At 39.7% G+C, this 17418-nt stretch overlaps 1 protein-coding gene across 2 annotated transcripts in view; it reads left to right on the top strand.

Annotated features, from left to right (window-relative positions):
* Positions 1 to 14002, top strand: part of LOC128686935 (uncharacterized) — a 49245-nt gene extending 35243 nt beyond the window's left edge. For both annotated transcript variants that reach the window (XM_070082619.1, XM_070082618.1), the window contains 6 exons: positions 1890 to 2034; positions 2612 to 2755; positions 4496 to 4696; positions 5225 to 5320; positions 7257 to 7475; positions 11425 to 14002. In XM_070082619.1, coding sequence (XP_069938720.1) covers positions 1890 to 2034; positions 2612 to 2755; positions 4496 to 4696; positions 5225 to 5320; positions 7257 to 7475; positions 11425 to 11471 — 852 coding nt within the window. In that variant the 3' untranslated portion in view covers positions 11472 to 14002. The remainder of the gene's footprint in view (positions 1 to 1889; positions 2035 to 2611; positions 2756 to 4495; positions 4697 to 5224; positions 5321 to 7256; positions 7476 to 11424) is intronic.
* The last annotated feature ends 3416 nt before the right edge of the window (positions 14003 to 17418 follow it).

Raw genomic sequence — 17418 nt, 5'->3', positions numbered from 1 at the left:
GAGTACAATTAGGTGAGTACACACACTCACACTCTCACTCACTGCTGGACTATATATTAAATAATTTTGTTCTTAATTATGTCCAGATATGAATATTCAAGAATATTCATTATGCATTATAGACAATTTGATGTGCTTTAGACAAATTATGGTAACAGAGCACTAGCACTGATGTGTACAGTAATGTATAATTTTTTTTTTTTTTTTTTTTTTTTTTTTTTTAAAAAAGTCGGTCGTCTCCCACCGAGGCAGGGTGAATAACACATGAAAAATAACACATGAAAATAGGGAAAATACAGTGGACCCTCACCAAACGATATTAATCTGCTTCTGAGAGCTCATTGTTAGCCAAAATTATCGTTAGCCGAATTAATTTTCCCCATAAGAAATAATGGAAATCCAATTAATCCGTTTCCAGACAGCCAAAAGCATTAAAAAAAAAATTTTCTCATGGAATATACATTTCCCTACAAAGAAAAGAATGAGACATGCACACTAACTATATAAATAAATGTTAAAATGACACTTACCTTTAAAGAGTATTGATGAGTGATGACAGTTTTTCTTGAACACTCTGGGATTTTCAGAGTGATACATGAGTAAAGGCTTCACTTTGCAATCCCCACTAGCATTACAACAAAACATGAGAGTTAGCCTGTCTTTCACAGGCTTGTGTCTTGGGAGTGCCTTTTCCTCCTGAGTAATGTAGGTCCTGTTTGGCATTTTCTTCCAGAATAGGCCTGTTTCGTCACAATTGAACGCTTGTTGGGGTTGGAATTTTTCAGCTTCACCATGCCTTATCGCACTGTGTATGCCACTACAATTTTTAAATCTCTCAATCCAACCTTTGCTGGCCTTAAATTCACCAATATGAGCACTAGTTCCAGGCATTTTTTCCTGTTCACCAGGGTGTTAATTGACTGTTGTGGGTCGCATCCTGGGGGACAAGATTAAGGACCCCAATGGAAATAAGTTAGACAGTCCTCGATGATGCACTGGCTTTCTTGGGTTATCCTGGGTGGCTAACCATCTGGGGTTAATTGTTTCTCAGTAATTGTTTCCCGTTAAGCCACACCAACAACACACACTCCACATCTTCGAGTAGTACAGCTGACGGTGGTGGAGCAACAGCTGATGGTGGTGCAGCAGCAGCTGATCGTGGTACGATAGTACGTATTTCTCACCCTTTTTACCACAGGGTTGGCACTAGAAGCTTTCTTTGGGCCCATGGTGGCTTATTTAGCAGTTACAAGCACTATAAACAATTTAATAATACAAAATGTATCGAATGTATGCATGCAACTGGCCACCCTGGATTGTAAACAATGAAGGCAGGGCAGCTGAGGCACTCAGGCTGAACGGACAGGTTTGGTCACATTGGGCGAGTTTTTTATCGTGAGGTGAGGCAAAATTTTTGTGTTCAAATGCTTCGTATGGCGGATTTAACGTAACGCGATGCGTTCGTAAGGCGGGGGTCCACTGTATATCTATTAATGAAATAATTTTAACTAATTAGGAATTTGAATTGTGAAATAATGTAAAATTAACAAATGTTAAAATAAGGCAAGTGCATCAAAATAGATATAAGCATTGATTAGATAGAAAGAAATAAAAAAAATTAAATACAAACTACAGTACCATTTCTTTTGTCTTCCTAGTGTACTGCACAAAATAGTGTATTGAAATTGTTTTACACTCATAGTTCAGTATTTTTTCTAGTATTCAAAGTAGTTTTTACTTTTGATTTTGGTTCACAGTGTACAGCATACTCAGAGGCACTTGTATCAGTTAAATAAGAACAAAATAGGGGAGGTCAGGGCCAGCATCTCTACTTCAACATGCGTCCTTGCCTCAACAACTGCAGCTCAAATCCCTCCATTTGGCTTCAGGTGGAGAATGTGAACTTCACCTGGAGTGCTGGCAGCAAGAGGTACTACTATACCTTTGATCGTCTTTACTCGCAGGACGAGGTTGTGCTCGAGGTGCCTGTCTTGTCACTGCCAACTCATGGCCGGGTGCCCAAGAAACCTAAAGGTAACAATAAAAAACAAACTTTTGTATTTCTTGAATGTGACATTAAAGGCCTATTATAAAGAAAAGAGACACTATTTATTCTTGCAGTTAGTATTTTAGAACAGCAAAAGGAAGAAAAATGTTACAGCTTTGAGAAATAGCTCCTTGATTCCTCTGTAAAGGAGTATTTCACAAGGTACTTTGGTACTGTTGCAATATGCCTGGATAAAAAATTTCAAGTATATTGCAATATGCAATACTGAAAGCTGTGTGTTTTCTGCAAGTTTGTAAAATAGATAAATTACAGGATTGGTGTGAGTACACGTGTTGTGGATCACTGGCATTATGATGTCCATATAATTCTGGCAAGACAGCTGTTAAAGGAAGATTGATGAATGTGTTTTCTTTGATACAACCTGCCTTGGTGGGAAATGCTCAGTATGGTAAAAAAAAAAAAAAATTTTTTTTTAAATTTTCATGCATCAGTGTTGTACATATATGTGATACAGGTATTTTCTTTCCATTTTTAAGAGGTGGTTGGCATTTTAACTGATAGGTTCAAAATTTATTCTTTATTTGAGATACCTACAATTTGCAGTATTCTCTGTGAAGATCCACTGTACTGGAAATGCTTCAGGGATTGCCACCTTTGGTATTGGTCTTCTCATCCAGACACGTCTTGGCAGACCACTACCAGGTACTCCCTTGAGACTCAAGCTACGGAAGGAATGTACCCAAATAGGTCAGTTTAATATGTTTAGGCAGTTTGATAAGTGTGTGCATGTGTTTTGAAAGACAGGTGCAGTATGTATGTGTTTGGAGAATGTGTAGTGGCATGTATGTAGCTTGCTTAGTGATGTATTAAAATTTTACTTGGTGAAATATGCTTCACATTGAGTTTATTTAAATCTTAATTTTTTGTATTGCTGTACTAAATTAAAGTAAATGAAGTTGCTTTATTTTTTGTAAAGTGCACTACTAGAGATTTTTTCAGCAGTGTATCCTCACACTATACAAAATGAATGGTTATTTAATGACACAACCTTCTTCAGGTGCCGTCTCGTGCTTCACAAACACCTCATTGCTTAACATGTAATTTGCTTATTACTGTTTAATTATATACAGATACTGTATGTACATTATACACTACTGTATCCCATAATTTTTAGGGAGTTGGTCAAAAAATCCAAAAGACCTAAAATAGGTTTTGGGTGTTAGGAAAGAGGCAGTGGGGTCGTCCCAGGAAAGGTTGGAGTGAGGGGAATGAAAGATGTAAGTGGTAGAGATTTGAGCATCTATCAGGTATGCATGAGCATCTTAGAGTGAGCAGAGACAGGTTTTTTTATATATATGTATTCTGAGCACCTCTGCAAAAGCAGTGATAATGTGTGAGTGTGGTGAAAGTGTTGAATGATGATGAAAGTATTTTCTTTTTGGGGATTTTCTTTCTTTTTTGGGTCACCCTGCCTCGGTGGGAGACGACCGACTTGTTGAAAAAAAAAAAAAAAAATTCTGATATGCTGTTGGTACGTGAGCAAAGTAACAAATGATTCAGAGAAACCAGTTAGCCGTACTTCTAAAAAGAGATGTACATTGCTTGCACTCCAAATGAGGGGTAGGGATCTTACTGTTCAGAGGGTCATCAAAATTGTCATGTATACACACTTTTTTGTATGTGTGTGTATGTGTTTGTTTTGGGAGGTGATCATTAATGTTAATTTAGTGATCATCAGATTGATTTTTGCAGAGTTCTTAGAACATTGAATTTACCTTGTTCTATTTGGTAAAACTAAGCTGTCATAAAACAGCCTAACCTAAAATAAACAGACAGAGATTTCTCATTATATCTATGGGAAAGCTTTTGATCAAATACATATAGATTACACAGCACCTAGGGAATGGTAGGAGTGGGAGATGATCTCTTTTCATCTGAGGAAAGGGAGGGGTACCGTTAGCTTTTAATTCTTTAGACCGAAAGATCTTCACGAGAATCATGGTATACCCTTGAAGAAACAAAGAAAATATTTAAAAGTGTGCATTTTTGGTGTGAGGAATGATTGCTCTCAACCACAGTGTGTGCACAACACTTTCTGTTCTATATTAGCATATTTGTAAGTCTTGTATATTCTCCTTGAGGGAGGTTCCTTGATACTGTTAAGGGGCTCTTGATTCAAGGAATTGTTGTTTTCTTTTGTGGATTGAGCCTGTTTACCTTCCATTTCCCAGGTACTGTATGACCCTTGCTGGTTTAGCACTTTCAACCCAAATAAAATTAAAAAATGTATACTTATACGCTTGTGCTCAGGCAAACTGTACCCATTCTAACGGCTAACTTTTATTAACATAAATGTAGGTTTTATATTTGTGCATGGTTAGATGCATAGCATTAACATCAGAAATAACTTGCTCACTGACAAATATATCATTGCTTAATTTTGTTTTTTTGTGATCAGCAGAATATGATAAATAATGCCCTTAATAGGCCCTGATCCTGAGTGTGATCAAAAATGTGAGAATGGAGGAGTTTGTGATGAAGGACAGCGATGCCTGTGTCCTGAAGGATACATGGGGCAGTATTGCAACACTGCACTCTGCTACCCCCAGTGTATGAACGGTGGAACTTGCACTACGCCAGGCCGCTGTTCTTGCCCTCCTGGATTCCAGGGTCGTCATTGCGAAGGAGGTGAGAGATTTATATTTTCAGCAATTGTTTGATAGCTGGTAATTCAGCAATGACTTTTTTGACTATTTTGTATACCAGTTCAAAGGTGTAAACATTTGTCCTTTTTTCAAGACTTTTCTTTCCAGAAGACCACCAGTGATGAATGTACTGTTATATCAGAGGAAATTGATAGTAGGAATATATTAAAAACTGTGTCCATCAGATATATATAGGTATCAGAAACTGTTCATAACATAATCAAACTCTTACAGTAATTAACTTGACAGAGTATTTCTACCCTATAATCCGAACAGACTATGTAAACATGAAATTTGGTATGCAAGATATACATGTATTAGTATTGTACATGCAGTGGGTAGCATAAGCTTAGAAGTGCTGTACATCCATTTCTAATTTTTGTTGCTTTCTTTCCGTGATATATAAAAATAAGTTGGTTTTGAATGGGCTTTGAGATGTGTGAGAAATCTGTTGTCCTTTTCTTTTAAACTTGACACATTACTGTATCCTGAAAAAAGTTTATTCTTTCAGGAATATGCCAAGATAAGTGTCAGAACGGTGGAAAATGTGTACAGAAGGATACCTGTGACTGTCGCAGAGGTTACTATGGCAACAGATGCGAGTTTAGTAAGTATGGTTTTTGTTGTAATGTGCAGATTCAGAGACTAGAACTCTTCAATGGTGTGCCTTAATGCCGGGGAAGAGCTATTGAGGTTAGGAAATTGAGCTACCCTCCTTTTCCTCAGATCAAACCTAATTATTCCCTCCCATTACTTGGGCACATTATATTCCCTATAGGTTTAGCACTTAAAACTATTTTTTTTTTTTAATTCATTGGCTGCCTCCTGCTAAGGCAGGGTGACCCAAAGAAGAAAACAGTTTCACCAACATTTACTCACTCACTGTATTTTCAGAAGTGTGCTGACATCACAGTCAGATTACTCCTCTGACTACAACATTCCTACTTTTCCTTTGCATGCAGGCACTGCCCTTCCCACCTCCAGACTCGAGTCCAGTTAACTGGCTTCCTTGAATCCCTCCATAAAAGTTCTCCTACTTACACTTGAGCAACATGTCTACTAAAAACCACTTGTCCCCATTCACTCCTATCTAACTTACTTACACAAGCCTGCTTAATGCTCAAGATCCTAAAGCTCAAAGTCTCTTGTAGCCTTTTCCTCCAACCATTCTTGGGATAACCCCATCCCCTTCTTTCTTCCACCCCAGGCTTGTACACCCTCTTCATTAACCTAGTGTCTCACTAGTGTTGACACAGTAAGCATAATAATAGTAATAATAATTGCTCTTGGGTGCTTTAAATGTTGTATATTATCATAGATATTTTCATTAATCAATCTGTGAGAAGCTGTTTACAGTAAAGTATTACTGAGGGTAACTGTAGAAAAATATTCCTTTCATGTGTCTTCACTCATAGCATTATTCACTCCAAATGGGGTGTGTTGCATGAGAAAGGGAGTATTGCTGTTATTTATTCTACTGCACCAACATGACAGCTTGTACACAATGTAAAGTGTTTGTATTTTGAAGATAAAAAAAAAAAGCTCCACAAATGCATGCATAATGCGAAATGAACATGTATCAACAGAAAGTAGATGGGTGTTAATGTGCGTTCGTCTGACCGCCCATCACCCATTCACTCTCTTGTTCTCTCTCGTTTATGATGGCATCTAAGGATAGTTGTGATAAAAGAGAGGCTGTAAGCCTCTTACTTTAAATGCCAAGTTAGAAATTATTAAACTTGGTGAGCAAGATGTATCCATGGCAATAATAATAATAATAATCACTCTGGGGTGCTTTAAATGTCATATATTATGTTGTAAACATTTTCATTAATCCATCTGTGACTTTTTTTTTTTTTCAAAATTATATAAAACACTACATATCACATAAACAAATTAAAACAAATAAACATAATTGTTAAACATGGTAGCCAGGTGGGCTATCACACCACCTGACTTTCTACAGTAAATTCTACTCATCTTTCACCCTATATTAAGACTACAAATATTTTAAAGTAAGTAATTATTGAGGCTAAAACCTTGGATAGTTTCAAAGTTAGGTTGGATAAATGCACGAGTGAGAGGGGTTGGATTTAAGTGGGACTTGCATATGAGTGGGTGACATTGAAAATTGGTTGGGGAAATGTTTTGTTAGTGGGATGGATTGTAAAGGACTTGCCTAGTATGGGCCAACAGGCCTGCTGCAGTGTTCCTCCTTTCTTATGTTCTTATGTTAATGAGTGTACTGTATGTGCATTTACTTATCTCTTTTTATTCTTAGTTCTATTGCTCTTTTAATTAATATATGATAATGTAAATGTGTTATCAAGCATTTATATGCAGTGAAAAGAAAAAAGTGACTCTCTTTATAGCAATAGCCTGGAACCTAACTCGCCATATAAGCAGAACCCTCCTGTACATAGAAAACTTTGCAAATGAAATCTAATATGACTCACCAAATTAATGAGTTAAATCAGTTTGATATGCATCTTTCAAAATGGTTTTATGCAGCAGCATATTCTTCAGTCAGTAATAATCCCCAGGTAAGTGTGTGATCCCTTGTATCAATGGTGGTCGTTGTCGCGATGTCAACAAGTGTCGATGCCCACGTGGTTTTGCTGGTGATCATTGTGAAGTGGTGTTGGGACAAAACGTCGAAGCATCAGCTACAACACGTTGCACCAGACGCTGCCGCCATGGCACTTGCAAGAAAACTACCTGTTACTGCCATGAAGGCTACACGGGTCGCTGGTGTCGCAGGCGTAAGTATTACCAGTAAGGAAGTTTGTGTTATTTGAACCCTCTGAAGCTAGTTGGTTTAGAAGACTTGGAACAGTAATTTATATTATAATGGTGGATTTGTAAATCTGATTTCATTATCATTTCAATTGTGGAGTTACCAAAAAGTATTATTTAGAGGTCTGAGGAGAGTTTAAGGTGGTTTGAATATTTAGAGAGGATGGAAAAAAATAGAATTACTTGAAGGGCATGTGAATCTAGGGTGGAAGAAAGGAGGAGTAGGAGTCATCCTAAGATAGGTTGGAAGTGGAGGAAGGGGGGCAAAGGAAGTTTTGAGTGCTAGGGACTTTGGCAGCCACAAGGCTTATGTGAACATTTTAGATAGGAGTGAGTGAGGCAAGTGATTTTTATGATTTGAAGTGCTGTTGGAGTGTGAGCAGGATTCAGGGGTTCCAGTTAACTGGACTTAAGCTCTGGAGGTAGGTAGTACAGTGCCTGCACCCTGAATGAGGGGTGGAGGTGTAGTCTGGAGGGTCATCTGAAATTTTGTGTTGGCACACTTCTGGCAAAACAGTAATTGAGTGCAAGTGAAAAAATGTTTTCTTTGTCAGGTCACCTACCCTTGTGGGAGACAGCTGTAGTGTTAAAAAACTGCAATACTTGCAACATAACTCCTTAGTACAGTCATTATAGGTTTTCATTATAGGTTTACTGTATATTTGAAGTTTCTCTTTTTTTTTTTTTTTTTGTAAATGCAGTGCAGTATATGTTTTATGATAATGGATCAAATATGTTAGAGTAGTAAAAATTATTACCAAGTATTCATATGCTATATATTTTTGTTATTAATGTGAGTAGTGCTTGATGAACTAAGAACATAAAACTGCAAGAGCATTCAGTAGAATATTAAATTTTCTGTAAAGTTATTGAAGGTATGGAGCAAATTTCCTGATTGTTTGTGTCTTATTTGCTATACATTTTTCAGTAAATACTGTTCATAAAAAACACATGTAATTAATACTGCCTTAATAGAAACAAAAATATTTTTAAATAGTGACAAATCTCTTCCAAAATCAGAGTACTGCACACTCACTGAACTCAGAATCATTTTGAAGCTGATCCCACAACACATGATTTTAAGGGTTCCTCTCAGGCCATTGTGAATTTCAGTGAGCAACTTTGCTTAACATTAAACTCGTTTCTGCTTCTTTCTTCTTTCAACAAACGGGCCATATCTCACCGAGGCAGGGTGGCCCAAAAAGAAAAAGAAAAGTTTCTCTTTTTAACTTTAGTAATGCATACAGGAGAAGGGGTTACTAGCTCCTTGCTCCCGGCATTTTAGTCACCTCTTATGACACACATGGCTTATGGAGGAAGAATTCTGTTCCACTTCCCTGTGGAGTAATTTCTGTTTGTATAATAATGAAATTGGTTGACTTATTACCAACTTTTCATTAATAGTTGCATAGATAAATAATCACAAAACTCTCAACATTCAGATTTTTTCTAAACTTGCAGTGCTTTTGAATGAAGGAGAAGTTTTAGCACTCATTTATATTACAGAAGAGAGGGAAACACAACATTGTGTTAACTTGTCTCTCTCTCTCACACTTTTCTTGGCCTAAGTAGTCTTTTTTCAACTACCTTTATTCATCAGTCTGCTGCTAACAAATATACTGGCCCCCCAGCAGCTCTGTGACTCTTCGTCTTTGCCTGTATAGGGAGCGTGATTCTGCTCTTGACTCTCGCCCAGGCAGGTCATAGCAGCTCTCCTTACTTACTCTGTCTCCCTACGATCCCCGTTGGGGAGGGGAACCTTTACCTGCATCGTCTTCACCTTTACTTACACGATGAGCTACGCAAATCGTGTAAAGATCAAACCAAGAAATGGTACCGTTGATGATTCAACGAAGATTGCTCTTGCAACTGTTGTTCAGGGAGCACTGGAAGTAAAATTCAACACCATATTGTCACTGAAAGAAGCATTCATTGTTGTCACGATGATGCTGAAGCAGAGAAGCTACTCACTACAGAAGCCATCACTCTTACTACTCTTACTACTCAAGGGTTTACTGTTACGTCATCTCCTGCCCTCAGGGCAAGGAAATCAGTATTCCTAAAAAAACTGGACAAGATTCTGACGTCTCAAACACCTGCTGAACTCAAGTCATCCATCGAGACGCAAAATACTTGGGCTACTGTTGACAGCATTACAAAAATCCCAAATGCAACGTCCATGATCAAGGTCACCTTCACCGACGTGAACATGGCTGCCACTGCACTGAACGAAGGTCTTGCTGTCTACTACTACTACATCAGCCCTACCTACATTGAAGCAGAGAGATATCACTACATCCAACATTGCTGGAACTGTTATTCATACCATCACACCACCAAAACATGTCCAGTAAAAGACAAGAAGTTCTGCACTACATGTGGTAGTGAGGGACACGCCTTCAGTTCCTGCACCGCTGCTGCTCCAACACAACCAGCGTGCTTAAACTGCAAGAGTAATGATCACGATACACTGGCAGCAAAATGTCCTACAAGAAAGGATATTATGAAGAAAACACAAGATGCAGCAAAGAAATAACCTACTAGCAACACTCCAACGTATGCAGCAATTGCAAAAATACAAGCAGACACTACAAAATTACTTCAAGCATCTACTCAGCCCGCCTCCACCACCACCACTACCATCACTCCTCCAACATGTGACGTAACGAAGATTCACTACTGTCTACTATACGCTCATATGCAAAACATGGCTGTACCTGGATCATTTAACTCTACCATCAACGAGTTATTTGCATTAAATAACATGCCTTCATTTACATTTTCAGCATCTCCACCTTCTGAAGAAATTCTCAAATTCACCAAAAACTTAATCGCCAACTCTTCTGCAGAAGTTCCATCAACACCACCAACTAGTGATGCCAATCCAACAACGACCAATGAGAAGCCTCCACCACCACCACCTCTCACTGAATCCAACTAATCAGAAGCCTTACCACCAGAAACACCTTCTAATTCGTCTACTGAAGTTGAAAACGAAGCAACACCACCTTCCTCTACTCCACCACCGCCTTCTCTACTTAGCTCACGTCGATTACCTGGAACACCACGGGTTAAACACAAAGGACTCGTATTCTACACCACGAGGCTGTACCCTGCAAGCATGACTCGCCTAGAACTCGTCCAACATCTCCAAGACAACACTGTATCGTACCAAAGCGAAGAAAGACCATTCCCTACCTACAACCAGATACTCCACCAACTCCAAACCAACGAATACTACTACAGCTCTCCCATAAGTGTGATACAACTCTCCCGAAAACAATTTACCGCACTGATAAACGGTTTAAGACCATAACCAACTCATCCTGCTTGCTGCCTTCTGACACTCCCAGCTCCTACCGCTGCCTTCGCCATCCTCTCCTAGGGAGCCAAGCAATGACATCAGTCAAGCCTCTCTATCGACATCTCCAGTACTTTTGTACCACATGTCCCAAGGTGGTTGGGCCACTTGCCTTGATTCCTCCTCTTCCCCTCCTCCCCATCCTTTTCCAGTTATTTCCATCCTTCCATATCCTTCTTCCTTCCCATCTCTAGTTTACATCTTCTCTTCTCTTCTTTATATTACACATGTAACAGTAATTTTAATAATAATAATAAGTGGTAATAATTTGATTGTGATGTCAGCACACATCTGTAAAGATAGCAGTTGAGTGAATGTTGATGAATGTGTTTTCTTCTTTGAATCACCCATCTTGGCAGGTGATTAAAGTTAAAAAATAATATAATAATCTTTTAAATTAAGGACATTAGACTGCTGCTGCAGATAAAAGGTGAACAATTAGTGAACAGAGAATGAAGAGAAATAGTTTTGCATCTTGAACTGAGTAAAATAAGTAGATTAAATTGTAACAGGCTAAAGGGATATTAAATACAATATTACAATTTATATTTCAGGTGGTGGCAACATGAGCGGTAAGATAAGAAAAAAAGTCTGGGTGTAAACAATGCCGGGAAACCTCAGTGTGGTACACTGTCCTGCATTGTCTTAGCTCATCCAAAGTTATGCTGAACCTTTTCCTACATGGGAGGTGTCTTGATGCTAGTGTAGGGCTCTTGATCCAAAGAATTGAAGCTACCCTCCATTTCCTTGGATCAAACCTGATTGCCTGCCATTCTTCAGGTGCTGTGACCCCTAGTGGTTTAGTGCTTCCCCATGAATATATTAATGTACTAAAATTTTCTCTCCGGAGCATTCATGACCTCATGCTAAAACATCTGCAACTACACAGCATTATTGTATCCACATTTCATTTTAATATTTAGGTTTAGTGGAGGATCCATGTAGTAGCTGATGGTGTGATACCATTTTTAATATCACATAAGGTACATTGTCAAATATTTATCATTTTCATTGCCTTAGAGAGACTAGGTGTAGAACATGCAGACACAACATCCTGTCAGCTTGTACTCGTATTCTTCTAAGCAATGCAAATGTAACGATGTATAGGTAATATCGCAAATATTTAATTTTTTGTACCTAGGCCACTGATTTTAAGTCTGGCTGTATGACACTATATAACACTTAATTTATTGGACTGAAAGCAAAAAATACAACTTCAAAATTCTGTTTATAAGATCAAAATATATAGTCATACATGTTGCATATTTATATTTTAAAATTGGCTTTAAATTACTTGAAGCGTTGAGCACTACACCAGAGATTTACTACCGTGTTTGTTTGGGGAAGTGGAATACAATGATGAAGATTGTTTTTTATCTTTTACATCTTGCAGATAAGTTTAAATCCAGTGATAGAGAATTCTTAGTACTAATAACAAAGTGTTCAGACATTAGCTGATCTGGAAGCGGAAACTTGGCAGGCATGCTGGTCCTTGTATTCAGATCTTTTAAATATTGAACCGTTCTGCTTTCTTGCTCAGCCATATAGCCAGTATGAACAATACATCGGGGAATAATATTCTAAATGTTTATAGGTTTAGCACTTTCCTTTGATTATAATAGTAATAATAATATTGCAATAATAATAATGGGAGCTAGTAACCCCTTCGTCTGTATAAAATACTAAATGTAAAAAGAAAAATTTTCATTTTTCTTTTTGGGCCACCCTACCTTGGTGGGATATGGCCGGTTTGTTGTAAAAAAAAATAATTATAATGCTGTAATAACTGCATTGATCACAAAGTCACTTCACAAGTAGTGAAATATAGAATGTTTACAGTGGGATGAGAGAGACTCATGGATGAGCAAATTTACCACTATGGCATTAGGTACTAGTCATGATGATACACTAAAAGCAGTAATTGAGAATTTTAGTCCATCATCATCTGAATAAGGTTTCCAGTTATGGCTTTCAGTGTCTGTCATCTACAATTATACTTTTAAATCTAAGAAGCTAAAATTTTGCGTATTATGAAAAAGGTTGAGACCAATTACGTACTTTTATGTAGAGCCTGAAGTTCTATATCAAAAATAAGGATGTGCAGCACATATGGTTTTTATCTAAAATTTGCCGACTTTGCTTATCTGAGAATTATATTGCTGAAGAAGCGACCCTTGTAGGTTTGGTGCTTGTTTTTTTATAATAATAATAATTGCCAAAGAAGCCAGGTTTGTTCATTTTTGCTATAACCCCAAAAATCAGGTGGCATATCGTGAAACAAATGTATTTGTGTTAAATGATGATGTACCGACTTTAAGCTGGTACTACAAATGTTAGGCATTACAATATTAGGCTAATTTAAAAAGGCTAAATTAGATGATTGGGTTGGTATGCAAATTGTTAAATTTTACTACAATGTTTGTTTACTTGTTAATACTGTATATCCATTATTTACCATTTTTGAAAATATAATACAGTGGACCCCCGCATAACGATTACTTCCGAATGAGACCAATTATGTAAGTGTATTTATGTAAGTGCGTTTGTACGTGTATGTTTGGGGGTCTGAAATGGACTAATCTACTTCACAATATTCCTTATGGGAACAAATTCGGTCAGTACTGGCACCTGAACATACTTCTGGAGTGAAAAAATATCGTTAACCGGGGGTCCACTGTATTAAGAATATTTGGCTTATTTCATTACTCTGTGCTGATGTTTCTTGATATTCGTTTCTTCATTTCTTCATTTTCTTACGAGGTGCCATGTATATGTTTGAAGATTATAAGGTGGACTACAGCATAGCATTGTATTGCTCCTTCTTGTACTTACGTTCTTGTCAGGAGTGCAACTGCAATTTTTTTTATTAACATGACTTATGGTTTAGAGGAAAATAGGTTAACAGTAACTAGGTATTTTTGGCTGTGAACTGTGCCTTTATGTTCAGATCATGTGTAAGATGCCTTGTATAAATAAATCATCTTATAGTCTTATAATTACTAGGTTTATGTGAAATAATATTTCATGGATGCTCTTTTTACCTAGCAGAAAGGTTAAGCAATATGTCAAATTATCTGAAATTTATCATTTGTTGAAAAATATAAAACTGCTAAGTAAAATGTGCTTTAGGCTTTTTTTATTTAAATTATTCAGGCATATGATACAAAGCTTTAGAGCTCATTGAATGAGGCTGGGCAGGCTTGGTTACTTGATCTCATTAATAGGTGATAGGCCTTAGAGAGCCACATGATATGCTGTTAAGAAATGCAGTTTTTTTCATGCTCTTTGTTTACACCTCTTCAAGGGGGGCTCCTTGGCGTGGTGAAGAGGCTCTTGGTCTGAGGAATTAGCCCTGTCGATCTTCTTCCTCAGACCGAACCTAATTACCCCCCATTCTCCCCTCCCCTATCCCATCCTCCCCTTTTTTCCATTCCTCCTCCTCCTCCCCACCCCTCCCTTTTGCCCTTCCTCTTTTTGGCCTTTGGGATTTCTCCCACAGGCACGCTAGTTCCTAGGTAGGGGAAAGGACACCAGGGTCCATCCCATTCCGTTGAGGTTCTTGGCGGTGGCGTAGTTTGCCGTGGAATCTGGATTGCCTGGGGATGTCCCAATCCCTCTCCGGTATCCCGGAGTAGCTTTGGGTGTCTTTCGGGCGAGGGGTGTATCTCTGGAAGCCACCTTTCGGATTCCGGGGGTGGTGGCCGAAGGAGGTATGCTTTGTGGCGGATATCCGGCCGCCCTCTTTTGTCCACCGAGGTAGCTCGGCAGATGTGAGGTTGCTATCCCGGATTGCTGGTTTACTGGCATGAAGGGTAGGGTATGGCACGGGTTCCATGCTGCATCTGCGCTACTAGCGGTGCTGAGGTCCTCTTGGGCGCGGAGGGAGATTTCCGGCCCTTTCATTCCTCCTGGGAACTATTCCTCTCCGCTCCCCCCTTTTTTTATTCTTTTTTTATTTTTATTTTCTTTTCTTCTTTTTTTTTCTTAAAAACAAAAAGCAAAGGAGTAACCTAACCATGGCAGCCCTAGTCCATCAACCCACTACCCCCGGGCTCCTTCTTGATACCGCACCCCATTCTGACCCTGCCTTGTGTTTAGACCACTCTTCGGACACTCCTGATGCCCCTGTACCTCTTGCTGATGCTGTTTCCTCACCCGCTTCAGGTACCGGGGCTTCGACTGACTCCTTCGATTTGTCTGAACTCCGCTCTCCTTTGACTATGCTTCCGGCTTCTCCCTCTACGGTACGGCAATTTTCGAATCGCCCGCCCATTTCACGCCGGACCAACTCCAGTCCTACTCCTAAACGCCAATGTCAATCTCCTGATGATGCTCCTTCGTTACCTTCCCATTCTACTCGGAAAAGACCGACACGTCAAGCACTCCCTCTCCTCGATCAGTTTCGGACCACACAATGGACTAAATTCTTTACTTTAAGACCGACTTCTTCTTCTGCTTACCTTTCTGACCATAGTATTGGCAAAGCGCTCCTGCGTCATGTTGGTAGAGATATTTCATTTCATGCTCTCAAGAGCGGTACGCGCATCGTCACTGTCCAGAATGCTACCCAAGCTCATGATCTTTCTCTCCTTTCGAATATCGATACTACTCCTATCACTATTGAAAACCATCTTTCTCTCAATTCTTGTTGTGGTACTGTCATTCTGCCCCATACCATAGTCCAACAGAATTTCCAGTTGTGTGGCAATGACATTTTTGAACAGCTGGAGCTCCAGGATCTCCCAATCCTCAAAGTAGACACTTATGTCCTTCCTGCCCGGGGTCGGAGACGTTACCCTTGCAATGTGGCTCATTTAACTTTTGACAGCCGAGAACTCCCGTCCTCTGTATATGTCGCGGGACATCGGTTACAAGTTCGAAAGGTGATACCTACACCGCAACAATGTAGAAATTGCTGGCGTTTTGGTCACCCAGCGAAATATTGCAGATCTATTGCCGAATGCCCAGTCTGTGGTGCCGACGACCATTCTAATACATCTTGCAGTCAACCTCCATCTTGCCTTAAATGTAATGAAGCTCACCCTTCGTACTCCCGCCGTTGCCAGGTCTAAAATGAACGTGAAATCCGTTGCCTCAAAGAGGCAGAAGGTCTCCCTTATGCTATGGCAGTTACTCATCTCCGCCTCCAAGGGAGACTACCTCGTGTTTCTTATTCTCGTGTTTCCAAACATCCCCCCACTTCTGGGGTCCCATCTTCTGCAGCCTCCTCTGTTGTTACCCCTCCCATAGCCACTACGGCATCTAATCCTTTTGCTGTCCTTGGCTCTGACGTCCCGACTACAACTCAGTCTGTTCTCACATCTTCGCGTCCTTCCTCACAAGCCCCAGTATCGACAAGACCTCGTACGACACCTAATACCAATCGCCCCTCTACTTCTCAGAAGTCCAAAAAATCCACATTGCTCAAATCTTCTTTGCCCCTTCCTTCCCTTCTTCCACCACCACACTTTACCTTTCCAGTCTCTGTACCTAGTTCTTCCCCTCTCTCTGGCTCTATTACAAGTGTGGAGATTCACCCTCCTCCTCGTACTATGCCTTCCACCCCCGTCCCCTCCCAAGTTTCTCCCTCTTCTGCCACCTCCCAGGTTTCTGCCTCTTCTGTCCCCCCCACACTTCATCTCCAGTCCCTTACACTCTTCCCTCCCCCTCTACTTTGGTACAGTCCATTACTGTCCCAATCTTTACTCACCCTCCTCCTTCTATCTCCAATATGGTCTCCCATACATCTTTGAATTCTGAAACACTTGAAGCGATTTCAGAATATATTGCAGAGACTAAACCTTCAATGGACACTGATTCACTTCCTGTTCCTTCTCTTCCCTCTCCTCCATCTTCACAACCCCATTCTTCGCAACGCTCCGTTCCTTCGCTACTTGAACGTCTTCCAATGCCACCACACATTGACTTTTCTAACCCCTCTAGTCCGTAGGTGCCTTTACCTACAGATTCCTGGTATTTTCTTCATCGCCAATCATGGCCTATTTACAGTGGAATATCCGCGGCCTCAGGGGTAATCGGGGTGAGCTTCAGATGTTGCTTTCCAGGTTTTCCCCTGTTGGTGCTTGCTTACAAGAACCAAAATTACACTCGGCTGTTTTCCAACCTATCTCAGGCTATAATTTATTGTATTCTTCGGATCCTTTCTCAGATGGGACCTTTAATGAAAGTGCCCTTCTTCTACGCAATGATATTCCGTACTGTCAACTATTTGTCCATACCTCGCTGCATTACACTGCAGCCCGTATCCACTTGAATAAGTGGTTTACAATATGTTCTTTATATCTCTCTCCTTCTCGAGCATTTTCTATCCCAGACTTTGCCTTTCTTGTTTCATCCTTACCACCACCACTTCTGTTACTTGGTGATTTTAATGCCCACCATTTCCTCTGGGGGGTCTCATTGCGACTCATGTGGCATCCAGTTGGAGGCTTTTCTCGCCTCTCACCCCCTCCATGTTTTAAATACGGGTTCTCCCACCCATTTTGATCCTCGCACTCATACTCTCTCTTGCATCGATCTATCAGTCT

This window comes from Cherax quadricarinatus, chromosome 7 (genome assembly GCF_038502225.1).
Source record: "Cherax quadricarinatus isolate ZL_2023a chromosome 7, ASM3850222v1, whole genome shotgun sequence".
NCBI lineage: Eukaryota > Metazoa > Arthropoda > Malacostraca > Decapoda > Parastacidae > Cherax > Cherax quadricarinatus.
Note: the sequence above shows the minus strand (reverse complement) of the source record. Positions and strands in the feature narration are given on the sequence as shown.